This window comes from Oncorhynchus clarkii, chromosome 4 (assembly GCF_045791955.1).
Source record: "Oncorhynchus clarkii lewisi isolate Uvic-CL-2024 chromosome 4, UVic_Ocla_1.0, whole genome shotgun sequence".
In the NCBI taxonomy this organism is placed as follows: domain Eukaryota; kingdom Metazoa; phylum Chordata; class Actinopteri; order Salmoniformes; family Salmonidae; genus Oncorhynchus; species Oncorhynchus clarkii.
Window position 1 is genome coordinate 1,493,335 of NC_092150.1, and position 27,904 is coordinate 1,521,238.

Genomic DNA, 27,904 nt, shown 5'->3' on the forward strand with positions numbered 1-27,904 from the left:
AGGAGATCTGAGAGGATTGGACAGGGACAGAGGTTGTTTCTGGACTAGGTAGTAGGAGATCTGAGAGGATTGGACAGGGACAGAGGTTGTTTCCGGACTAGAAGGTAGGAGATCTGAGAGGATTGGACAGGGACCGAGGTTGTTTCAGGACTAGGGGGTAGGAGATCTGAGAGAATTGGACAGGGACCGAGGTTGTTTCCGGACTAGAGGGTAGGAGATCTGAGAGGATTGGACAGGGACAGAGGTTGTTTCTGGACTAGAGGGTAGGAGATCTGAGAGGATTGGACAGGGACAGAGGTTGTTTCCGGACTAGGGGGTAGGAGATCTGAGAGGATTGGACAGGGACAGAGGTTGTTTCTGGACTAGAGGGTAGGAGATCTGAGAGGATTGGACAGGGACAGAGGTTGTTTCTGGACTAGGGGGTAGGAGATCTGAGAGGATTGGACAGGGACAGAGGTTGTTTCTGGACTAGGGGGTAGGAGATCTGAGAGGATTGGAGAGGGACAGAGGTTGTTTCCGGACTAGGGGGTAGAAGATCTGAGAGGATTGGACAGGTACAAGTCCAGACCAGGGGGTAGGAGATCTGAGAGGATTGGACAGGGACCGAGGTTGTTTCCGGACTAGAGGGTAGGAGATCTGAGAGGATTGGACAGGGACAGAGGTTGTTTCCGGACTAGAGGGTAGGAGATCTGAGAGGATTGGACAGGGACAGAGGTTGTTTCCGGACTAGGGGGTAGGAGATCTGAGAGGATTGGAAAGGGACAGAGGTTGTTTCCGGACTAGGGGGTAGGAGATCTGAGAGGATTGGACAGGGACAGAGGTTGTTTCCGGACTAGAGGGTAGGAGATCTGAGAGGATTGGACAGGGACAGAGGTTGTTTCTGGACTAGAGGGTAGGAGATCTGAGAGGATTGGACAGGGACACGTCCAGACTAGAGGTTAGGAGATCTGAGAGGATTGGACAGGGACCGAGGTTGTTTCCGGACTAGAGGGTAGGAGATCTGAGAGGATTGGACAGGGACCGAGGTTGTTTCCGGACTAGAGGGTAGGAGATCTGAGAGGATTGGACAGGGACCGAGGTTGTTTCTGGACTAAAGGGTAGGAGATCTGAGAGGATTGGACAGGGACAGAGGTTGTTTCTGGACTAGGGGGTAGGAGATCTGAGAGGATTGGACAGGGACAGAGGTTGTTTCTGGACTAGAGGGTAGGAGATCTGAGAGGATTGGACAGGGACCGAGGTTGTTTCCGGACTAGGGGGTAGGAGATCTGAGAGGATTGGACAGGGACCGAGGTTGTTTCCGGACTAGGGGGTAGGAGATCTGAGAGGATTGGACAGGGACAGAGGTTGTTTCTGGACTAGAGGGTAGGAGATCTGAGAGGATTGGACAGGGACAGATGTTGTTTCTGGACTAGGGGGTAGGAGATCTGAGAGGATTGGACAGGGACAGAGGTTGTTTCTGGACTAGAGGGTAGGAGATCTGAGAGGATTGGACAGGGACCAGGTTGTTTCTGGACTAGGGGGTAGGAGATCTGAGAGGATTGGACAGGGACCAGGTTGTTTCTGGACATGGGTTAGATCACCTGTGTGAACTCCAGATGAACACAAAGGGTCCAGTGACTCACCGGGGTCAAAGGCCTCAACATTGCGGTTGAGGAGGCTGATGTCCATGCGTCCCAGGTGGACGATATTGAACAGGGCCGTGATGACCAGCCGCCACACCCCCAGCACCACACCAATCAGAACATTGACCGGGAACAACAGGTAGGTCAGCAGGAAGAGACTACCCCTAGGAGAGAAACACAGAGTCAACAATCTAACCTATCTGTACCTGCCACCAATAAGAAACTAATGTCTACACCTGGCACCAATGAGAAACTAATGTCTAGCCTGGCTACACCTGGCACCAATCAGAAACTAATGTCTACACCTGGAACCAATAAGAAACTAATGTCTACACCTGGAACCAATAAGAAACTAATGTCTACCCTGTCTACACCTGGCACCAATAACAAACTAATGTCTGCACCTGGCACCAATAAGAAACTAATGTCTACACCTGGAACAAATAAGAAACTAATGTCTACACCTGGAACCAATAACAAACTAATGTCTACCCTGTCTACACCTGGCACCAATAACAAAGTAATGTCTACACCTGGAACCAATAACAAACTAATGTCTACCCTGTCTACACCTGGCACCAATAAGAAACTAATGTCTACACCTGGAACAAATAAGAAACTAATGTCTACACCTGGAACCAATAACAAACTAATGTCTACCCTGTCTACACATGGCACCAATAACAAACTAATGTCTACACCTGGAACCAATAACAAACTAATGTCTACACCTGGAACCAATAACAAACTAATGTCTACCCTGTCTACACCTGGCACCAATAAGAAACTAATGTCTACACCTGGAACAAATAAGAAACTAATGTCTACACCTGGAACCAATAACAAACTAACAAACTACCCTGTCTACACATGGCACCAATAACAAACTAATGTCTACACCTGGAACCAATAACAAACTAATGTCTACCCTGTCTACACCTGGCACCAATAACAAACTAATGTCTAACCTGGCACCAATAAGAAACTAATGTCTACCCTGTCTACACCTGGCACCAATAACAAACTAATGTCTACACCTGGAACCAATAAGAAACTAATGTCTACACCTGGCACCAATAAGAAACTAATGTCTACACCTGGCACCAATAACAAACTAATGTCTACCCTGTCTACACCTGGCACCAATAACAAACTAATGTCTACACCTGGCACCAATAAGAAACTAATGTCTACACCTGGCACCAATAAGAAACTAATGTCTACACCTGGAACCAATAACAAACTAATGTCCATCTGAACATGATGATCACATTTAACTGATAGGCCTCGCAAGCAACGAAACATTCATGTAAGTTCGCGAGATCAGGGTAACTATGTCAGTTATTTGAGAGAACGTACAACCTATCTACCTACGATACATCCTAGAACTAGAATGAGAGACCAGATCATACCTAACAACACAGTCAATCTACAGAACGCACTAGTGTACATACCTGTTGTGGAGGTCCCGTGTCCCTGCAGACTTCTTAATGAAGCAGAACCTGGTGGTGACATGTTGGACCACTACAACTGAGAACAGCATCAACCAGAACGGCCTGAGGAGAGGAAATAAAGGGGATACATTATATTTGAAAGGTAACCATAATTATAACCCACACATAACCCATGCATAATCTATACATTATCCATATATAATCCTACATTATCCATACATAATCCATACATAACCCACACATAACCCATACATAACCATACATAACCCACACATAACCCATACATAATCTATACATAACCCACACATAACCCACACATAACCCACACATAACCCATGCATAACCCATGCATAACCCATACATAACCCATACATAACCCACACATAGCCCACACATAACCCACGCATAATCTATACATTATCCATACATAACCCATGCATAACCCATACATAACCCATACATAACCAACACATAACCCATACATAATCCATACATTATCCATACATAATCTATACATAATCCTACATTATCCATACATAATCCATACATAACCCATACATAACCCATACATAACCCAGACATAACCCATACATAACCCATACATTATTCATACATTGACCATAATTATCCATACATTATCCAAACATTATCCAAACATAAACCATACATAACCCATAGATAACCCAGACATAATCCATACATTATCCATACATAGCCCATACATAATCCATACATTATCCAAACATAACCCATACATAACAAATACATAACCAAACATAATCCATACATTATCCATACATTATCAAAACATAACCCATACATAACCCATAGATAATACATATATTATCCACACATAGCCCATACATAACCCATACATTATCCATACATTATCCAAACACAACCCATACATAACCCAAACATAATCCAAACATAACCCATACATAACCCATACATTATCCATACATAACTCAAACATAACCCAAACATAACCTATACATAACCTGAACATAATCCAAACATAACCCATACATAAACCATACATTATCCATACATTATCCAAACATAACCCATACATAACCCAAACATAATCCATACATTATCCATGCATTATCTAAACATGACCCATAGATGACCCATAGATAACCCATAGACAACCCATGATAACCCATAGATAACCCATACATAACCCAAACATAATCCAAACATAATCCAAACATAACCCATACATAATCCATTCATAATCCATTCATAATCCATACATAACCCATAGATAACCCATAGATAACCCATACATAATCCATACATTACATAAACCATACATAATCCATACATAACCCATACATAATCCATACATAACCCATTCGTAAGCAGTACTTAAGCGTTTCATCATGTAGTGCCATTGGGAAATGTAGGGTATAGTCTCTGAGAAGCGCCACACATGTTCCCCAGGGCCTTGAAGAGCATGAGGTTCTGTCTATAGTGTCTGTGGATTCACCACGTGTTCCCCAGGACCTTGAAGAGCATGAGGTTCTGTCTCATGTTCCCCAGGACCTTGAAGACCATGAGGTTCTGTCTATAGTGTCTGTGGATTTACCATGTCTTCCACAAGACCGTGAAGAACATGACGTTCTGTCTATAGTGTCTGTGGATTTACCATGTGTTCCACAGGACAGTGAAGAGCATGAGGTTTTGTCTACAGTGTCTGTGGACTCATCACGTGTTCCCCAGGACCTTGAAGAACATGAGGTTCTGTCTATAGTGTCTGTGGATTTACCATGTGTTCCACATGACCTTGAAGAGCATGAGGTTCTGTCTACAGTGTCTGTGGACTCACCACATGTTCCCAAGGACCTTGAAGAGCATGAGGTTCTGTCCGTGGAAGATGGGGATGATGATGAGGAACACAGCGATCAGCAGACACAGGAAGAACACTATGGTCTGGATCAGCATACCTGGAGAGATGTTTAAGCATTTTATACCCAATACACAGTACAACCCCATGGGTGAAGACAGAATGTAACATTAAAATTAAGGATGTCAGTGAAGACAGAATGTGACCCTGAAATGAAGGATTTTTAAATTTGATTTAACTTGGCAAGTCAGTGAAGAACAAATTCTTATTTACAATAGCGGCCTACACCGGCCAAACCCGGACAACACTGGGTGTGTTAAATTGTGTGCCGCCCTATCTAACTCCCAATCACGGCTGGTTGTGATACAGCCCGGAATCGAACCAGGGTGTCTGTAATGACACCTCTAGAACTTAGATGCAGTGCCTTAGACCGCTGCGCCACTCGGGAGCCCTTGGGAACTCAGTGAAGACAGAATGTGACCCCAAAATGAAGGATCTCGGGGGAGACAGAATGTGACCCCAAAATGAAGGATCTCGGGGGAGACAGAATGTGACCCCAAAATGAAGGATCTCGGGGGAGACAGAATGTGACCCCAAAATGAAGGATCTCGGGGGAGACAGAATGTGACCCCAAAATGAAGGATCTCGGGGGAGACAGAATGTGACCCCAAAATGAAGGATCTCGGGGGAGACAGAATGTGACCCCAAAATGAAGGATCTCAGTGAAGACAGAATGTGACCCCAAAATGAAGGATCTCAGGGGAGACAGAATGTGACCCCAAAATGAAGGATCTCGGGGGAGACAGAATGTGACCCCAAAATGAAGGATCTCGGGGGAGACAGAATGTGACCCCAAAATGAAGGATCTCGGGGGAGACAGAATGTGAACCCAAAATGAAGGATCTCGGGGGAGACAGAATGTGACCCCAAAATGAAGGATCTCGGGGGAGACAGAATGTGACCCCAAAATGAAGGATCTCGGGGGAGACAGAATGTGACCCCAAAATGAAGGATCTCGGGGGAGACAGAATGTGACCCCAAAATGAAGGATCTCGGGGGAGACAGAATGTGACCCCAAAATGAAGGATCTCGGGGGAGACAGAATGTGACCCCAAAATGAAGGATCTCAGGGGAGACAGAATGTGACCCCAAAATGAAGGATCTCAGGGGAGACAGAATGTGACCCCAAAATGAAGGATCTCAGGGGAGACAGAATGTGACCCCAAAATGAAGGATCTCGGGGGAGAAAGAATGTGACCCCAAAATGAAGGGTCTCAGGGGAGACAGAATGTGACCCCAAAATGAAGGATCTCAGGGGAGACAGAGTGTGACCCCAAAATGAAGGATCTCAGTGAAGACAGAATGTGACCCCAAAATGAAGGATCTCAGGGGAGACAGAATGTGACCCCAAAATGAAGGATCTCGGGGGAGACAGAATGTGACCCCAAAATGAAGGATCTCGGGGGAGACAGAATGTGACCCCAAAATGAAGGATCTCGGGGGAGACAGAATGTGACCCCAAAATGAAGGATCTCGGGGGAGACAGAATGTGACCCCAAAATGAAGGATCTCGGGGGAGACAGAATGTGACCCCAAAATGAAGGATCTCGGGGGAGACAGAATGTGACCCCAAAATGAAGGATCTCGGGGGAGACAGAATGTGACCCCAAAATGAAGGATCTCGGGGGAGACAGAATGTGACCCCAAAATGAAGGATCTCGGGGGAGACAGAATGTGACCCCAAAATGAAGGATCTCGGGGGAGACAGAATGTGACCCCAAAATGAAGGATCTCGGGGGAGACAGAATGTGACCCCAAAATGAAGGATCTCGGGGGAGACAGAATGTGACCCCAAAATGAAGGATCTCGGGGGAGACAGAATGTGACCCCAAAATGAAGGATCTCAGGGGAGACAGAATGTGACCCCAAAATGAAGGATCTCAGGGGAGACAGAATGTGACCCCAAAATGAAGGATCTCGGGGGAGACAGAATGTGACCCCAAAATGAAGGATCTCAGGGGAGACAGAATGTGACCCCAAAATGAAGGATCTCGGGGGAGACAGAATGTGACCCCAAAATGAAGGATCTCGGGGAGACAGAATGTGACCCCAAAATGAAGGATCTCAGGGGAGACAGAATGTGACCCCAAAATGAAGGATCTCGGGGGAGACAGAATTTGACGCAACATGCTACAATTTCAGATTAGATTGAGTCACAGTTCAAATAAGGATATCACTCAATTTAAATAAATTCATTAGGTCCTAATCTATGGATTTCACATGACTGGGAATACAGATATGCATCTGTTGGTCACAGATACCTTAAAATAAGGTAGGGGCGTGGATCAGAAAACCAGTCAGTATCTGGTGTGACCACCAATTGCCTCATGCAGCGCGACACATCTCTTTCGCATAGAGTTGATCAGGATGTTGATTGTGGCCTGCGGGATGTTTTCCCACTCCTCTTCAATGGCTATGAAAAGTTGCTGGTTACCCGCGGGAACTGGAAATCGCGGGAACTGGAAGTCGTACCCGCGGGAACTGGAAGTCGTACCCGCGAGAACTGGAAGTCGTACAAGTCGATCTAGAGCATCCCAAACATGCTCAATGGGTGGCATGTCTGGTGAGTATGCAGGCCATGGAAAAACTGGGAGATTTTCAGCTTCCAGGAATTGTGTACAGATCATTTGCGACATGGGGCCATGTATCATCATGCTGAAACATGAGGTGATGGCGGCAGATGAATGGCCCGACAATGGGCCAAAAGGATCTCGTCACGCTATCTCTGTGCACTCAAATTGCCATTGATAAAATGCAATTGTGTTCGTTGTCCGTAGCTTCTGCCTGCCCCCATACCATAACCCCACCACCACCATGGGGCACTCTGTTCACAACAAACATCTCCCCCACACGGCGCAATACACACTGTCTGCCATCTGCCCGGTACAGTTGAAACCGGGATTCATCCATCTGCCCGGTACAGTTGAAACCGGGATTCTGCCATCTGCCCGGTACAGTTGAAACCGGGATTCTGCCATCTGACCGGTACAGTTGAAACCGAGATTCTGCCATCTGCCCGGTACAGTTGAAACCGAGATTCAGCCATCTGCCCGGTACAGTTGAAACCGGGTTTCAGCCATCTGCCAGGTACAGTTGAAACCGGGTTTCAGCCATCTGCCCGGTACAGTTGAAACCGGGATTCATCCATCTGCCCGGTACAGTTGAAACCGGGTTTCAGCCATCTGCCCGGTACAGTTGAAACCGGGATTCAGCCATCTGCCAGGTACAGTTGAAACCGGGATTCAGCCATCTGCCAGGTACAGTTGAAACCGGGATTCAGCCATCTGCCAGGTACAGTTGAAACAGGGATTCAGCCATCTGCCCGGTACAGTTGAAACCGGGATTCAGCCATCTGCCAGGTACAGTTGAAACCGGGATTCAGCCATCTGCCAGGTACAGTTGAAACCGGGATTCAGCCATCTGCCCGGTACAGTTGAAACCGGGATTCTGCCATCTGACCGGTACAGTTGAAACCGAGATTCTGCCATCTGCCCGGTACAGTTGAAACCGAGATTCAGCCATCTGCCCGGTACAGTTGAAACCGGGTTTCAGCCATCTGCCAGGTACAGTTGAAACCGGGTTTCAGCCATCTGCCCGGTACAGTTGAAACCGGGATTCATCCATCTGCCCGGTACAGTTGAAACCGGGTTTCAGCCATCTGCCCGGTACAGTTGAAACCGGGATTCAGCCATCTGCCAGGTACAGTTAAATCCGGGATTCAGCCATCTGCCAGGTACAGTTGAAACCGGGATTCAGCCATCTGCCAGGTACAGTTGAAACAGGGATTCAGCCATCTGCCCGGAACAGTTGAAACCGGGATTCAGCCATCTGCCAGGTACAGTTGAAACCGGGATTCAGCCATCTGCCAGGTACAGTTGAAACCGGGATTCAGCCATCTGCCAGGTACAGTTGAAACCGGGATTCAGCCATCTGCCCGGTACAGTTGAAACTGAGATTCATCCATCTGCCACGTACAGTTGAAACCGGGATTCAGCCATCTGCCCGGTACAGTTGAAACCGGGTTTCATCCAGGAAGAGCACAGGTGAGCATTTCCCCACTGAACTTGGTCATGACGCTGAACTACAGTCAGGTCAAGAGCAATGTGATTGGTTACCACCCTGTCTCTCTGCACTGCTATTGGTTTATGTCTCTTGTCCCCCCCCCCCCCCCGTCATCACGGTAACAATAATGTGATTGACTGGTGAGGACGACAAGCACGCAGATGAGCTTCACTGAAATAGTTTCTATCAGTTTGTGCAGAAAGTCTGCGGTTGTGCAAACCCGCAGATTATTCAGCTGTCCAGGTGTCTGGTCTCAGATGATCCCACAGGTGAAGATGTCGGATGTGGAGGTCCTGGGCTAGCGTGGTTACATGTGGTCTTGTGTGAGGCCGGTTGGACGTACTGATACATTTTCTAAAACAACGTTGGAGGCGGCTTATGGTAGATAAATTAACATTCAAGCCTCTGGCAACAGCTGTGGTGGACATTCCTGCAGTCAGCATGCCATTTGCACGCTCCCTCAAAACTTGAGACATCTGTGGCATTGTGTTGTGTGACAAAACTGCACATTTTAGAGTGGCCTTTTATTGTCCCCAGCACAACGTGCACCTGTGTAATGATTATGCTCTTTAATCAGCTTCTTGATATTGTCACGACTGCGACCGAAGGTGGCTCCCCTTCCCGTTCTGGTGGCGCTCGGCGGTCGTCGTCGTCGCCGGCCTACTAGCTGCCACTGATTCTTTTCTCCCCCTCCTTATGTGTTTATTGATTACACCTGTTTTGAGTTGGTTGTAATTAGTTGGGCTTTATTAGTCAGCCGGCCCGCCTGTTTCTTTGTGCGGGATTGATTATTGTAACCCTGGTGTTTGTTACAGACAAACGTGTTGGTGTATGTTCGTACATAGTGCTGGACTGTTTTCGTTCCCCGTGTCTGGGGCATTATGTTTTGAGCACCCAGTGTTTAGTGGGGTGGCCGTGGTTCACCGTGTGTGCATTAAAAGAGCACTTTATTGAACTCTCTGTTTTCCCTGCGCCTGCCTTCATACTCACGACACCCAGTACGTTACAGATATGCCTGTCAGGTGGATGGATTTCTGGGATCTTTTATTTCAGCTCATAAAAAACGGGACACTTTACCTGTTGCTATTCTATTTTTGTTCAGTGTAGTAACAATCAAATTATAAACTACTTATTGTAAGATTTCAAGTGTATTATAACTGTAAAATAGATATGATCAAACTTAGTGACAGTGCAATATATAACTGTCGACAGAAAAATGTCTGAGAGACCCAGACAGACCCGTTAGAGCTTCTGCTTTCATGATGAGAGATCGAAAACCAGCAGTGAAAATCACAGCGAGCTGAAACCACAACGGCTGGCCTAGTCTGTCACTGTTATTTTGTTATTATCCCAAGGTGGGCTCACTAGTCTGTCACTGTTATTTCCCCAAGGTGGGCTCACTAGTCTGTCACTGTTATTTTGTTATTTCCCCAAGGTGGGCTCACTAGTCTGTTACTGTTATTCTGTTATTTCCCCAAGGTGGGCTCACTAGTCTGTTACTGTTATTCTGTTATTTCCCCAAGGTGGGCTCACTAGTCTGTCACTGTTATTTCCCAAGGTGGGCTCACTAGTCTGTCACTGTTATTTAGTTATTTCCCAAGGTGGCCTCACTAGTCTGTCACTGTTATTTCCCCAAGGTGGGCTCACTAGTCTCTCACTGTTATTTTGTTATTTCCCCAAGGTGGGCTCACTAGTCTGTCACTGTTATTTCCCAAGGTGGGCTCACTAGTCTGTCACTGTTATTTTGTTATTTCCCAACGTGGGCTCACTAGTCTGTCACTGTTATTTTGTTATTTCCCCAAGGTGGGCTTACTAGTCTGTCACTGTTATTTCCCAAGGTGGGCTCACTAGTCTGTCACTGTTATTTTGTTATTTCCCCAAGGTGGGCTCATTAGTCTGTCACTGTTATTTTGTTATTTCCCCAAGGTGAGCTCACTAGTCTGTCACTGTTATTTAGTTATTTCCCCAAGGTGGGCTCACTAGTCTGTCACTGTTATTTTGTTATTTCCCAACGTGGGCTCACTAGTCTGTCACTGTTATTTTGTTATTTCCCCAAGGTGGGCTTACTAGTCTGTCACTGTTATTTCCCCAAGGTGGGCTCACTAGTCTGTCACTGCTATTCTGTTATTTCCCCAAGGTGGGCTCACTAGTCTGTCAATGTTATTTCCGTAAGGTTGGCTCACTAGTCTGTCACTGTTATTTCCCCAAGATGGGCTCACTAGTCTGTCACTGTTATTTCCCCAAGGTGGGCTCACTAGCCTTTCACTGTTATTTTGTTATTTCCCAACGTGGGCTCACGAGTCTGTCACTGTTATTTTGTTATTTCCCAACGTGGGCTCACGAGTCTGTCACTGTTATTTAGTTATTTCCCAAGGTGGGCTCACTAGCCTGTCACTGTTATTTAGTTATTTCCCAAGGCGGGCTCACTAGCCTGTCACTGTTATTTTGTTATTTCTCAACGTGGGCTCACTAGCCTGTCACTGTTATTTAGTTATTTCCCAACGTGGGCTCACTAGTCTGTCACTGTTATTTTGTTATTTCCCAAGGTGGGCTCACTAGTATGTCACTGTTATTTTGTTATTTCCCAAGGTGGGCTCACTAGTCTGTCACTGTTATTTAGTTATTTCCCAACGTGGGCTCACTAGCCTGTCACTGTTATTTAGTTATTTCCCAAGGTGGGCTCACTAGTCTGTCACTGTTATTTAGTTATTTCCCAAGGTGGGCTCACTAGTCTGTCACAGTTATTTAATATTTCCCAAGGTGGGCTCATTAGCCTGTCACTGTCATTTAGTTACTTCCCAAGGTGGGCTCACTAGTCTGTCACTGTTATTTAGTTATTTCCCAAGGTGGACTCACTAGTCTGTCACTGTTATTTAGTTATTTCCCAAGGTGGACTCACTAGTCTGTCACTGTTATTTAGTTATTTCCCAAGGTGGACTCACTAGTCTGTCACTGTTATTTAGTTATTTCCCAAGGTGGACTCACTAGTCTGTCACTGTTATTTAGTTATTTCCCAAGGTGGGCTCACTAGTCTGTCACTGTTATTTAGTTATTTCCCAAGGTGGGCTCACTAGTCTGTCACTGTTATTTAGTTATTTCCCAAGGTGGGCTCACTAGTATGTCACTGTTATTTAGTTATTTCCCAAGGTGGGCTCACTAGTCTGTCACTGTTATTTAGTTATTTCCCAAGGTGGGCTCACTAGCCTGTCACTGTTATTTAGTTATTTCCCAAGCTGGGCTCACTAGCCTGTCACTGTTATTTAGTTATTTCCCAAGGTGGGCTCACTAGTCTGTCACTGTTATTTAGTTATTTCCCAAGGTGGGCTCACTAGCCTGTCACTGTTATTTTGTTATTTCCCAAGGTGGGCTCACTAGCCTGTCACTGTTATTTAGTTATTTCCCAACGTGGGCTCATTAGCCTGTCACTGTCATTTAGTTATATCCCAAGGTGGGCTCACTAGTCTGTCACTGTTATTTAGTTATTTCCCAAGGTGGGCTCACTAGCCTGTCACTGTTATTTAGTTATTTCCCAAGGTGGGCTCACTAGTCTGTCACTGTTATTTAGTTATTTCCCAAGGTGGGCTCACTAGTCTGTCACTGTTATTTAGTTATTTCCCAAGGTGGGCTCACGATCTCAAAGGGAGAGAAAATCAATTGTCTGGAAAGGCCAGAAAATGTTTCATATGAAAATGTTGTGTCTGAAACCTGATACTTCAAGCCAGCTCTTCTTGGAAAGTGGTGGCACAGATCAGACAGATGGGGCTTTGTGGCGTCATAAGGCACAGGACTCTACGGCATTCACACAGCACTTTGGACAACACAATGTCAACACCATATTGGGACTTAACATCTAAGTTAAAATAACTACAGCATGTCTTTGCTCTTGCCACGGCCCCAAACTACAGGATGAGTTGTTGTCCTTTACCTGAGCAGGCGTTTAACCTGAGCAGGAGTTTTACCTGAGCAGGACTTTTACCTGAGCAGGTGTTTTACCTGAGCAGGAGTTGTACCTGAGCAGGTGTTTTATCTGAGCAGGTGTGAGGTCAGGTACATAATGTGTGAGCAGGTTTTTTTTAAACCTGAACAGGTGTTTTACCTGAGCAGGTGTGAGGTCAGGTACATAATGTGTCAGCAGTTGTTTTACCTGAGCAGGTGTTTTACCTGAGCAGGTGTGAGGTCAGGTACATAATGTGTCAGCAGATGTTTTACCTAAGCAGATGTGAGCAGCCTGGAAGCTGGTGAATCCCATCCAGCAGACCAGGGCAGGACGAGATGGTCTGATACTCCTCTGGCAGTTATACACATTATAGATGTCTCCTCTATACAGCCCCTTTAGGTTAGACCTGTAAAACAGTTATAGGAGGGTTATAACAGCTCTACACACACACACACACACACACACACACACACACACACACACACACACACACACACACACACACACACACACACACACACACACACACACACACACACACACACACACACACACACACACACACACACACACACCAGGGCAGGGCTAAATGAATGTGCGACTTTGGAACATTAAATTACCTTCATGCAATTCGATTTAAAATCCCATTACTTTTAATATGTCATTATCTCTAGCATACTGGCCTAATTGTCATTTCTTATCGTAATAGCTCTTTCTGTATCTGTGTGACTGCAATAACTAGACAGACTAATTTTCCTAATCGAACCATTACAATATGTCGAACGTGTTCATTGTGTAAAAGACAGACATAGGACAGTGGGTGACAAGAGGAAAGAGAGGAGTGTGGAGACGTGGTGATGTGGTAATCTGGTCTCAGACATGGGGCTGAGAACGAGAGAGAGAGAGAGGGAGGGCGAGAGAGAGAGAGAGAGAGAGAGAAAGAGAGAGAGAGAAAAAGAGAGAGAGAGAGAGGGGGGGAGAGAGAGAGAGAGGGGGGGAGAGAGAGAGAGAGAGAGAGAGAGAGAGAGAGACAGAGAGTTAGAGAAAGAGAGAGAGACAGAGAGAGAGAGAGTTAGAGAGAGAGACAGAGAGAGACAGAGAGAGAGAGAGAGAGCGAGTTAGAGAGAGAAAGAGAGAGTGAGACAGAGAGAGAGAGAGAGAGAGAGAGAGCGAGAGAGAGAGAGAGAGGGATATATAGAAGGAAACAGAGGAGTGGTGTGTGTGTAGGGCTCATGCTCACCGGTGCAGGACCATGGACCTCATGAGCATGACCAGGTTCACTGAGCAGGACAGGGTCATCGCAGAGAGGTAGCACACTGCCAACACACACAGGACATATTGCCACAGAGGTCAAATACATTTCCCAGGACAGGTTCACATTAAAACAACACATCCAGCACTTTCTGACATCTGCTGATTCGAACACGATCCTATGTAAAACAACATGATACAGTTCAGCAGTTCAACATGTAGTAGACCACTATTCTAACTCACCTTCTACACACCACATGTAGTAGACCACTATTCTAACTCACCTTCTACACACCACATGTAGTAGACCACTGTCCTAACTCACCTTCTACACACCACATGTAGTAGACCACTGTCCTAACTCACCTTCTACACACCACATGTAGTAGACCACTGTCCTAACTCACCTTCTACACACCACATGTAGTAGACCACTATCCGGACCACTTCGGCCCTGTCCTCTGATAATATGATGTTGAACCCGGCCAGTAGGAAGGCGATGTCTTCGTTGACGCCTTGACGGACAATCTGGAGCGTCGGCACCACGCTGGCCACAAACACCAAAGCCATCTGGGTAACAGGAAGTACAGTGAATGCAGGAAATACAAAACAGAGCTGCTACACTATCACCATGGTGTTGATATTACTACTAGATTAGTACCTGTACAGTACCAATCATAATAATCTGATAGACTACTAGATTAGTACCTGTACAGTACCAATCATAATAATCTGATAGACTACTAGATTAGTACCTGTACAGTACCAATCATAATAATCTGATAGACTACTAGATTAGTACCTGTACAGTACCAATCATAATAATCTGATAGACTACTAGATTAGTACCTGTACAGTACCTATCATAATAATCTGATAGACTACTAAATTAGGTTAGACTAATAAAATACTACTAAATTGATTCAGTTTAAAATAATAAAATCCTAACAAAATTATGTAGGTTAGACAAAAAAATTGATGTAGGTTAGTAATACAATGATGTAGATTAGAGTTATAATATGATGTAGGTTAGACTAATACAATGATGTAGGTTAGATTTATAATATTATGTAGATTAGAGTTATAAAATGATGTAGGTTAGGCTAATACATGATGTAGGTTAGGGTAATACATTATATAGGTTAGACTAATAGACTAATAGAATTATGTAGGTTAGAGTTATAACATTATGTAGATTAGACTAACAATATTATATAGGTTAGAGTTATAAAATGATGTAGGTTAGACTAATACAATGATGTAGGTTGACTAATACAATGATGTAGGTTGACTAATACAATGATGTAGGTTAGAGTTATATATTGATGTAGGTTAGACTAATACAATGATGTAGGTTAGACAACAAAATTGATGTAGGTTAGTAATACAATGATGTAGGTTAGACAAAAAAAATTGAGAGTTATAACATTATGTAGATTAGACTAACAATATTATATAGGTTAGACTTATAAAATTATGTAGATTAGACTAATACAATGATGTAGGTTAGAGTTATATATTGATGTAGGTTAGACTAATACAATGATGTAGGTTAGAGTTATACATTGAGTTATATATTGATGTAGGTTAGAGTTATAAAATTATGTAGGTTAGACTAATACAATGATTTAGGTTAGACTAATACAATGATGTAGGTTAGTTTTTCACAATGATACATTGATGTAGGTTAGTTTTATGCAATGATGTAGGTTAGACTAATACAATGATGTAGGTTAGTTTTTCACAATGATTTAGGTTAGACTAATACATTGATGTAGGTTAGTTTTATGCAATGATGTAGGTTAGACTAATACAATGATGTAGTTTAGACTAATACAATGATGTAGGTTAGTTTTATGCAATGATGTAGGTTAGACTAATACAATGATGTAGTTTAGACTAATACAATGATGTAGGTTAGACTAATACAATGATGTAGTTTAGACTAATACAATGACGTAGGTTAGACTAATACAATGACGTAGGTTAGACTAATGCAATGATGTAGGTTAGACTAATACAATGATGTAGTTTAGACTAATACAATGACGTAGGTTAGACTAATACAATGACGTAGGTTAGACTAATGCAATGATGTAGGTTAGACTAATACAATGATGTAGGTTAGACTAATACAATGATGTAGGTTAGACTAATACAATGACGTAGGTTAGGGTAACACATTAGTACCTGGTAAAGAGCGGTAAATGACACTACTCCAGATATCGCCAGTTTCAGGGGAAACCGGAAAACTGTTGGTGAAAAGAAAGGAAAAACATTTGCAGGATTTAGACAGTAAATGTAGGCTGCTAATACATTATATACAGATGTAGTTATAGTATATAAATATGTATATATATATAGTTACCTTCCTCTGGTATGTAGATGTAGGACTTCACAGCATCAGTTATCCTCTCCACCAGTGTGGGCTTCTCTGTGCTTGTACTGAGGGAAGAGACAGACAGGTTACTTACACTGAGCGTACAAAACATTCATTAAGAACACCTTCCTGATATTGAGTTGAACAACCTCAATTAGTACTGGACATGGACTGTACAAGGTGTCGAAAGCGTTCCACAGGGATGCTGGCCCATGTTGGCTCTAATGCTTCCCACAGTTGTGTCAAGTTGGCTGGATGTCCTTCGGATGGTGGACCATTCCTGATACACACAGGAAACTGTTGAGTGTGAAAAACCCAGCAGCTTTGCAGATCTTGATCCAAACTGGTGCACCTACTACCATACTCCATTCAAAGGCACATAAATATTTTGTCTTTGCCAATCATCCTTTGAAAATTATAAATACACAATCCATGTCTCAATTGTCTCAAGGCTTAAAAATCCTTCTTTAACCCGTCTCCTCCCCTTCATCTACACTGATTGAAGTGGGTTTAACAGGTGACATCAATAAGGGATCATAGCTTTCACCTGGATTCACCTGGTCAGTCTGGAAAGAGCAGGTGTTCTCAATGCAGGGTTTCCCTCTGTCCCCATGACCCCAAAGGGGAGAACGTTTGGGTTTTGGATCGTTGATTAAAATAACTAATCATCAAGCTTTGATCATTTGTATCAGCTGTGTAATGTATGGGATAAAAACAAAATGTGCACCTCTTAGGGTCCAGAGCACCGAGTTTGGAAAATGCTGTCTTAATGTTTTGTATACTCAGTGTATATGAGTCTTTGGTTGCGTTTACAGCTGATCTGATTGGACAAGGACCAATTTGTGAAAAAAATATTCAAATTGGGAAAGACAGAGTGAGAGTCGAAAACACCTGGTCCAGGACAAGTGAACAGGTCAGGGTTCGAAAGCCGCAGGCAGCACAGCAGAAACTGGATCAGCAGCACGACCAGGTGGACTGGGGACGGGGACGGCCAGGAGTCATCAGGTCAGGTGGTTTGCAAATGCTAGTGTTTAATATGATTTTTGAATGACAACCTCATCTCTGTACACCACATATCATCATCTGTAAGGTCCAGTGGTGTAAAACACTTAAGAAAAAATACTTTCAATTTGTTTTTTGGGGTATCTGTACTTTACTTTACTATTTATATATTTTTTAAACAACTTTTACTTTACTACATTCCTAAAGAACATAATGTAATTTTTACTCCATACATTTTCCCCGACACCCAAAAGTACTCCTGACATTGCGAATGCTTAAACAGGACAGAAAAATGGTCCAATTCACACACTTATCAAGAGAACATCCCTGGTCATCTATTGCCTCTGATCTGGCAGACTCACTAAACAAAAATGTATAAATTATGTCTGAGTGTTGGTGTGTGCCCCTGGCTATCCATAAAAATATTTTATAAACCGTTTGCTTAACATAAGAAATGTGAAAAGTACTGTTACTTTTGATGCTTAAGTATATTCAAAACCGAAAACTTTGACTATAAGTAGTATTAACCTGGTTAACTCATTTTTACTTGAGTCATTTTCTATTAAGATATCTTGTTGTTTTTTATTAAGATATCTTGTTGTTTTTTATTAAGATATCTTTACTTTTACTCAAGCATGACAACTGAGGGCTTTTTCCACCACTGGTGAGGTCCCTCTGTCGAGCAAAGAATTTCAAACACAGATTCAACCACAGAGGTTTTCCAATGCCTCGTAAAAAGAATGGTACCTATTGGTAGATGGGTAAAAAAAAAATAAGCTGACATTGAATATCCCTTTGAGCATAGTGAAGTTAATAATTTACTCTATGGATGGTGTATCAATACACCCAGTCACTACAAAGATATAGGCGTCCTTTCTAACTCAGTTGCCAGAGAGGAGGGAAACTGCTCAGGGATTTCACCATGAGGCCAATCATGACTTTAAAACAGTTCCAGTTTAATGGCTGAGGTAGGAGAAAACTGATGGATCAAATACATTGTAGTTACTCCACAATACTAACCTAATTGACAGACTGAAAAGATGGAAGCCTGTACAAAATAAAAACATTGCAAAACATGCATGTTATGTGCCATCAGGCCTTAAAGTAATACTGCAAAAAATGTGGCAAAGCAATTCACTTTTTGTCCTGAATACAAAGTGTTATGTTTGGGGCAAATCCAATAAAAGACATTACTCAGTACAACTCTCTTTTTTTCAAGCATAGTGGTGGCTGCATCCTGTTGTGGGTATGATTGTAATAGTTAAGGACTGTGGAGTTTTTCAGGATAAAAAAGAAACAGAATTGAGCTAAGCACAGGCAAAATGCTAGAAGAAAACCTGGTTCAGTCGGCTTACCAACAGACATTTGGATATGAATAAACCTTTCAGCAGGACAATACTCTTAAACACAAGGCCAAATTACCCAGGAAGACTCACAGCTGTAATCACTGACAAAGGTGCATCTACAAAGTTTTGACCCAGGGATGTGAATACTTATGAAAATTTGACATTTCTGTATTTAATTTCCAATTAATGTGCAAAAATGTAAAAAAAAAAAAAAAAGAAAGATGTTTCACTTTGTCATTATGGGGTATTGAGTGTATATTGTTGAAAATAAAAATATTAAATCCATTTTGAATTCAGGGTGTAACAAAAAACAGAATGTCGAATAAGTCAAGGGGTGTGAATACTTTCTGAAAGCTCTGTACTGATTGTGTTTTTAAATGCTTTTTAGATCAAAGACGATAATGTAACATACTCTGTGTGTGGATTGTATCATGACCCATGTCCATACAGGACATATGTTGTTCCTATGTAACTGCCACATAATCTTCCTACTGTATGATCATATCTCCCTCTGTGGTCACTTCCTGGTAAAGCCCAATAGGTTTCCAGCCAATAGGAAATACGATATCTCCTGTGAGTCACAATGAGGCCAACAGAAAAACTATTCAACAACCTTTCCACTCCTCCTTTCCCCTTTCCTTTCCTCTCCTCCTCCTGCTCTCTTTTCCTCCTCTCCTCCTCGCCTCCTGTCCTCTTTTCCTCCTCTCCTCCTGTCATCTTATCCTCCTCTCCTTCTCCTCTCCTCTTTTCCTCCTCTCCTCCTGTCCTCTTTTCCTCCTCTCCTTCTCCTTCTCCTGTCCTCTTATCCTCCTCTCCTCCTGTCATCTTATCCTCCTCTCCTTCTCCTCTCCTCTTTTCCTCCTCTCCTCCTGTCCTCTTTTCCTCCTCTCCTTCTCCTTCTCCTGTCCTCTTTTCCTCCTCTCCTTCTCCTGTCCTCTTTTCCTCTTCTCATTGCATGTTTTGTAATATTTTAATTCTGTACAGGCTTCCTTCTTTTCAGTCTGTCAATTAGGTTAGTATTGTGGATCAACAACATTCAAAGTGGGACTTTTCCTTTATGTGGAGATGTTTCAGTGAGAATGTTTTGAGAATGTTCCATGGAATGACCCTGGAATGAATGCTATATTCTAGAATGCTCCATGGAATGACTCTGGAAAGAACACTACATTCTAGAATGCTCCATGGAATGACTCTGGAAAGAACTCTCTATTCTAGAATGCTCCAAGGAATGACTCTGGAAATAACTCTATTCTAGAATTCTCCATGGAATGACTTATGAAAGAACTCTCTATTCTAGAATGCTCCAAGGAATGACTCTGGAAATAACTATTTTCTAGAATTCTCCATGGAATGACTTATGAAAGAACTCTCTATTCTAGAATGCTCCATGGAATGACTTATGAAATAATTCTCTATTCTAGAATGCTCCATGGAATGACTCTGGAAAGAACGCTCTATTCTAGAATGCTCCATGGAATGACTCTGGAAAGAACGCTATATTCTAGAATGCTCCATGGAATGACTCTGGAAAGAACTCTCTATTCTAGAATGCTCCATGGAATGACTATGGAAAGAACGCTCTATTTCAGAATGCTCTGTGGAATGACTCTGGAAAGAACTCTCTATTCTAGAATGCTCCATGGAATGACTCTGGAAAGAACGCTCTATTTCAGAATGCTCCGTGGAATGACTCTGGAAAGAACTCTCTATTCTAGAATGCTCCAAGGAATGACTCTGGAAATAACTATATTCTAGAATTCTCCATGGAATGACTTATGAAAGAACTCTCTATTCTAGAATGCTCCAAGGAATGACTCTGGAAATAACTCTATTCTAGAATTCTCCATGGAATGACTTATGAAAGAACTCTCTATTCTAGAATGCTCCAAGGAATGACTCTGGAAATAACTATTTTCTAGAATTCTCCATGGAATGACTTATGAAAGAACTCTCTATTCTAGAATGCTCCATGGAATGACTTATGAAATAATTCTCTATTCTAGAATGCTCCATGGAATGACTCTGGAAAGAACGCTCCATTCTAGAATGCTCCATGGAATGACTCTGGAAAGAACGCTATATTCTAGAATGCTCCATGGAATGACTCTGGAAATAACTCTCTATTCTAGAATGCTCCATGGAATGACTTATGAAATAACTCTCTATTCTAGAATGCTCCATGGACTGACTCTCGAAATAACTCTCTATTCTATAATGCTCCAAGGAATGACTCTGGAAAGAATTCTCTATTCTAGAATGTTCCATGGAATGACTGGAAAGAATGCTCTATTTTAGAATGCTCCATGGAATGACTCTGGAAAAAACTCTCTATTCTAGAATGCTCCAAGGAATGACTCTGGAAAGAACTCTCTATTCTAGAATGCTCCATGGAATGACTATGGAAAGAACGCTCTATTTCAGAATGCTCTGTGGAATGACTCTGGAAAGAACTCTCTATTCTAGAATGCTCCATGGAATGACTCTGGAAAGAACGCTCTATTTCAGAATGCTCCGTGGAATGACTCTGGAAAGAACTCTCTATTCTAGAATGCTCCATGGAATGACTCTGGAAATAACTCTCTCTTCTAGAATGCTCAAAGGAATCACTCTGGAAAGAACTCTCTATTCTAGAATGCTCCATGGAATGAATCTGGATAGAACTCTCTATTTCAGAATGCTCCGTGGAATGACTCTGGAAAGAACGCTCTATTTCAGAATGCTCTGTGGAATGACTCTGCAAAGAACTCTCTATTCTAGAATGCTCTATGGAATGACTCTGGAAATAACTCTCTCTTCTAGAATGCTCAAAGGAATCACTCTGGAAAGAACTATCTCTTATAGAATGCTCAAAGGAATCACTCTGGAAAGAATTCTCTATTCTATAATGCTCCATGGAATGACTCTAGAAATAACTCTCTACTCTAGAATGCTCCATGGAATGACTTATGAAAGAATTCTCTATTCTAGAATGCTCCATGGAATGACTCTGTAAAGAACTCTCTATTCTTGAATGCTCCATGGAATGACTCTGGAAATAACTCTCTCTTCTAGAATGCTCAAAGGAATCACTCTGGAAAGAACTATCTCTTATAGAATGCTCAAAGGAATCACTCTGGAAAGAACTCTCTATTCTAGAATGCTCCATGGAATGACTTATGAAAGAATTCTCTATTCTATAATGCTCCATGGAATGACTCTAGAAATAACTCTCTACTCTAGAATGCTCCATGGAATGACTTATGAAAGAATTCTCTATTCTAGAATGCTCCATGGAATGACTCTGTAAAGAACTCTCTATTCTTGAATGCTCCATGGAATGACTTTGGAAAGAACTCTCTATTCTAGAATGCTCCATGGAATGACTTTGGAAATAATTCTCTATATCAGAATGCTCCATGGAATGACTCTGGAAAGAACTCACTATTCTAGAATGCTCCATGGAATGACTCTGGAAATCATTTTCTATTCCTAAATGCTCCATGGAATGACTCTGGAATGAACTCTCTATTTTAGAATGTTCCATGGAATGACCCTGGAAAGGACGTTCTATTCTAGAATGCTCCTTGGACTGACTCTGAAGAACGCTCTATTCTAGAATGCTCCATGGAATGACTCTGGAAGGAGTGCTCTATTCTAGAATGATCCATAGAATGACTCTGGAAAGAACTCTCTATTCTAGAATGCTCCATGGAATGACTCTGGAAAGAACTCTCTATTCTAGAATGCTCCATGGAATGACTATGGAAAGAACACTCTATTCAAGAACATGTATGTGCATGCTGTCTGGCCAGGATGGGTTACTATAATAAATATTCATGTTATGTGCATTGTGTCTGGCTATTCTGAGCTCCATTGGAAAAAGGACTATCAGATATTAAAAGCATATCAGCTCGAATAAGGTTCCTCTTTCTAAACTGCGTTGGAGGGTGAAACCCCTGCTTGTTCCAACAAGTAATTTGCATGCTATTTATGAAGGTGATTTTCCTGCCAGTTACTGAAGGCATTCCTAATCCTAACCCTGTCTGTTGGCAGCAGTGGCTAGCTTCCTGGCCAGGAACACTCTGCTTCTAGAGATGTCATAGCTCATTGCATATCAGAAGGATGTTTGAGAAAGGGGTGGATTTGCCAAAACAGTCCATGTGGGAACAAAGCAATGATTCTGACCTGGTTTTGGAAGGCTTCTTCTTCTTTAGTATATTCTTGACGTAGTCATTGTAGTAGCTGCTGCTCAGGTCCTGTAGTAATAAAACACAGGATGTGAGGAAAATGTGACAGTTTGAAACATGTCTGTATTCATTTTGCTACTGTAAATCTTATCAGGGTTGGAGTCAATTCTACGACCGCAAGGCCAGTCTGAATCTGTTCGGCCTATCAGCTGTCACGACCTCAAGGCCAGTCTGAATCTGTTCGGCCTATCAGCTGTCACGACCTCAAGGCCAGTCTGAATCTGTTCGGCCTATCAGCTGTCACGACCTCAAGGCCAGTCTGAATCTGTTCGGCCTATCAGCTGTCACGACCTCAAGGCCAGTCTGAATCTGTTCGGCCTATCAGCTGTCACGACCTCAAGGCCAGTCTGAATCTGTTCGGCCTATCATCTGTCACGACCGCAAGGCCAGTCTGAATCTGTTTGGCCAATCAGCTGTCACGACCGGAAGGCCAGTCTGAGATGATCACCATAATGAACAGCAGCATTGTTGTTACCTCTGTGGGAACAACAACTACATAACACAACAAGCTGTCATTCATAACCTGATCAGTGCATAACCTAAACCTATTACCTCAGAGCAGATTACTACAATCAGGACTGTGTTCCAAAGGACACCCTGTTCTCCATATGGGGGAATCTACAGATTACTGCGATCAGGACTGTGTTCCCAAGGGCACCCTGTTCTCCATATGGGGGAATCTACAGATTACTACGATCAGGACTGTGTTCCAAAGGACACCCTGTTCTCCACATGGGGGAATCTACAGATTACTGCGATCAGGAATGTGTTCCCAAGGGCACCCTGTTCTCCATATGGGGGAATCTACAGATTACTACGATCAGGACTGTGTTCCAAAGGACACCCTGTTCCGCACATGGGGGAATCTATACCAAATCCTCTGGTCTACCTGTGTGGATACCTAGCCTCTGGTCTACCTTTGTGGATACCTAATCCTCTGGTCTACCTGTGTGGATACCTAATCCTCTGGTCTACCTGTGTGGAGACCTAATCCTCTTGTCTACCTGTGTGGATACCTAATCCTCTGGTCTACCTGTGTGGATACCTAATCCTCTGGTCTACCTGTGTGGAGACCTAATCCTCTTGTCTACCTGTGTGGATACCTAATCCTCTGGTCTACCTGTGTGGATACCTAATCCTCTGGTCTACCTGTGTGGATACCTAATCCTCTGGTCTACCTGTGTGGATACCTAATCCTCTGGTCTACCTGTGTGGAAACCTAATCCTCTGGTCTACCTGTGTGGAGACCTAATCCTCTTGTCTACCTGTGTGGATACCTAATCCTCTGGTCTACCTGTGTGGATACCTAGTCCTCTGGTCTACCTGTGTGGATACCTAATCCTCTGGTCTACCTGTGTGGATACCTAGTCCTCTGGTCTACCTGTGTGGATACCTAATTCTCTGGTCTACCTGTGTGGATACCTAATCCTCTGGTCTACATGTGTAGATACCAAATTCTCTGGTCTACCTGTGTGGATACCTAGCATCTGGTCTACCCTTGTGGATACCTAATCCTCTGGTCTACCTGTGTGGATACCTAGTCCTCTGGACTACCGGTGTGGATACCTAATCCTCTGGTCTACATGTGTGGATACCAAATTCTCTGGTCTACCTGTGTGGATACCTAGCCTCTGGTCTACCCTTGTGGATACCTAATCCTCTGCTCTACCTGAGTGGATACGTAATCCTCTGGTCTACATGTGTGGATACTTAATCCTCTGGTCTACCTGTGTGGATACCTAATCCTCTGGTCTACCTGTGTGGATACCTAATCCTCTGGTCTACCTTTGTGGATACCTAATTCTCTGGTCTACCTGTGTGGATACCTAATCCTCTGGTCTACCTGTGTGGATACCTAATCCTCTGGTCTACCTGTGTGGATACCTAGCCTCTGGTCTACCTGTGTGGATACCTAATCCTCTGGTCTACCTGTGTGGGTACATAGTCCTCTGGTCTACCTGTGTGGATACCTAATCCTCTGGTCTACCTGTGTGGATACCTAGTCCTCTGGTCTACCTGTGTGGATACCTAATCCTCTGGTCTACCTGTGTGGATACCTAATCCTCTGGTCTACCTGTGTGGATACCTAGTCCTCTGGTCTACCTGTGTAGATACTTAATCCTCTGGTCTACTTGTGTGGATACCTAATCCTCTGGTTTACCTGTGTGGATACCTAATCCTCTGGTCTACCTGTGTGGATACCCAGTCCTCTGGTCTACCTGAGTGGATACCTAATCCTCTGGTCTACTTGTGTGGATACCTAATCCTCTGGTCTACCTGTGTGGATACCTAATCCTCTGGTTTACCTGTGTGGATACCTAATCCTCTGCTCTACCTGAGTGGATACGTAATCCTCTGGTCTACATGTGTGGATACTTAATCCTCTGGTCTACCTGTGTGGATACCTAATCCTCTGGTCTACCTGTGTGGATACCTAATCCTCTGGTCTACCTTTGTGGATACCTAATTCTCTGGTCTACCTGTGTGGATACCTAATCCTCTGGTCTACCTGTGTGGATACCTAGTCCTCTGGTCTACCTGTGTGGATACCTAATCCTCTGGTCTACCTGTGTGGATACCTAGTCCTCTGGTCTACATGTGTGGATACCTAATCCTCTGGTCTACCTGTGTGGATACCTAATCCTCTGGTCTACCTGTGTGGATACCTAGTCCTCTGGTCTACCTGTGTGGATAATTAATCCTCTGGTCTACCTGTGTGGATACCTAATCCTCTGGTTTACCTGTGTGGATACCTAATCCTCTGGTCTACCTGTGTGGATACCCAGTCCTCTGGTCTACCTGAGTGGATACCTAATCCTCTGGTCTACTTGTGTGGATACCTAATCCTCTGGTCTACCTGTGTGGATACCTAATCCTCTGGTTTACCTCTGTGGATACCTAATCCTCTGGTCTACCTGTGTGGATACCTAATCCTCTGGTCTACATGTGTGGATACCTAATCCTCTGGTCTACCTGTGTGGATACCTAATCCTCTGGTTTACCTGTGTGGATACCTAATCCTCTGGTCTACCTGTGTGGATACCTAATCCTCTGGTCTACCTGTGTGGATACCTAATCCTCTGGTCTACCTGTGTGGATACCTAATCCTCTGGTCTACCTGTGTGGATACCTAATCCTCTCTGCCTGATTGTAATAACACAGTACGCTGCTTGATTCAGTAGCAACCTGCTCTGCTCATGCTGCTCTCTGTTTTCCACAGTTGTCCCCCCTCGTGCCGGAGACACATGCTGCTAACTAACCTCCTCAAGAGGTTTTAATTTCAATAATGCCTAGGATGAAGGGATAGGAAGGTGGTACGGAGGAATCAGACCATATAGGCAACATGTCGAGTGAACAGGGCAGAATCACAGTAACCACTCACATTGATGAACACACACACACACACACACACACACACACACACACACACACACACACACACACACACACACACACACACACACACACACACACACACACACACACACACACACACAGGCCTGTTCTCAGCACACTCACCTCGCCAGCAGTAGTTTTCTCTGTCCCCTTCAGGCCCTTGAACAGCAGCAGAGGATACTGGAAACTGAGGAAGGCCAGGCAACAGACCTGGGGCAGACTGGCCAACAGGGAGTAGTACTTATAGATCTGTAACAGAGACAGAAATATGACTTATAGATCTGTAACACAGACAGAAATATGATTTATAGATCTGTTACACAGACGATAGAATGACTTATAGATCTGTAACACAGACAGAAATATGATTTATAGATCTTCTAATCCAGTCAGATGGTCTGGTTTTCTAATCCAGTCTGATGGTCTGGTTTTCTAATTCAGTCTGGTGGTCTGGTTTTCTAATCCAGTCTGATGGTCTGGTTTTCTAATCCAGTTTGATGGTCTGGTTTTCTAATCCAGTCTGATGGTCTGGTTTTCTAATCCAGTCTGGTGGTCTGGTTTTCTAATCCAGTCTGGTGGTCTGGTTTTCTAATCCAGTCTGGTGGTCTGGTTTTCTAATCCAGTCTGATGGTCTGGTTTTCTAATCCAGTCTGGTGATCTGGTTTTCTAATCCAGTTTGATGGTCTGGTTTTCTAATCCAGTCTGATGGCCTGGTTTTCTAATCCACTCTGGTGGTCTGGTTTTCTAATTCAGTCTGATGGTCTGGTTTTCTAATTCAGTCTGATGGTCTGGTTTTCTAATCCAGTCTGATGGTCTGGTATTCTAATCCAGTCTGATGGTCTGGTTTTCTAATCCAGTCTGATGGTCTGGTTTTCTAATCCAGTCTGATGGTCTGGTTTTCTAATTCAGTCTGATGGTCTGGTTTTCTAATCCAGTCTGATGGTCTGGTTTTCTAATCCAGTTTGATGGTCTGGTTTTCTAATCCACTCTGGTGGTCTGGTTTTCTAATCTAGTCTGATGGTCTGGTTTTCTAATCCAGTCTGATGGTCTCGTTTTCTAATCCACTCTGGTGGTCTGGTTTTCTAATTCAGTCTGATGGTCTGGTTTTCTAATCAAGTCTGATGGTCTGGTATTGTAATCCAGTCTGATGGTCTGGTTTTCTAATCCAGTCTGATGGTCTGGTTTTCTAATCCACTCTGGTGGTCTGGTTTTCTAATCCAGTCTGATGGTCTGGTTTTCTAATCCAGTCTGATGGTCTGGTTTTCTAATCCAGTCTGATGTTCTGGTTTTCTAATCCAGTCTGGTGGTCTGGTTTT

At 43.5% G+C, this 27,904-nt stretch overlaps 1 protein-coding gene across 1 annotated transcript in view; it reads right to left on the minus strand.

Moving 5' to 3' along the window:
- LOC139406280 (signaling receptor and transporter of retinol STRA6) overlaps nt 1-27,904 on the minus strand; it is a 126,057-nt gene that overhangs the window by 72,763 nt on the left and 25,390 nt on the right. Inside the window, exons 6-15 of the mRNA XM_071148736.1 lie at nt 26,712-26,837; nt 23,131-23,201; nt 16,607-16,683; nt 16,429-16,490; nt 14,646-14,808; nt 14,228-14,303; nt 13,260-13,393; nt 4,911-5,028; nt 3,077-3,178; nt 1,623-1,786 (exon numbers count right to left, since the gene is read on the minus strand). Coding sequence (XP_071004837.1) covers nt 1,623-1,786; nt 3,077-3,178; nt 4,911-5,028; nt 13,260-13,393; nt 14,228-14,303; nt 14,646-14,808; nt 16,429-16,490; nt 16,607-16,683; nt 23,131-23,201; nt 26,712-26,837 — 1,093 coding nt within the window. The remainder of the gene's footprint in view (nt 1-1,622; nt 1,787-3,076; nt 3,179-4,910; nt 5,029-13,259; nt 13,394-14,227; nt 14,304-14,645; nt 14,809-16,428; nt 16,491-16,606; nt 16,684-23,130; nt 23,202-26,711; nt 26,838-27,904) is intronic.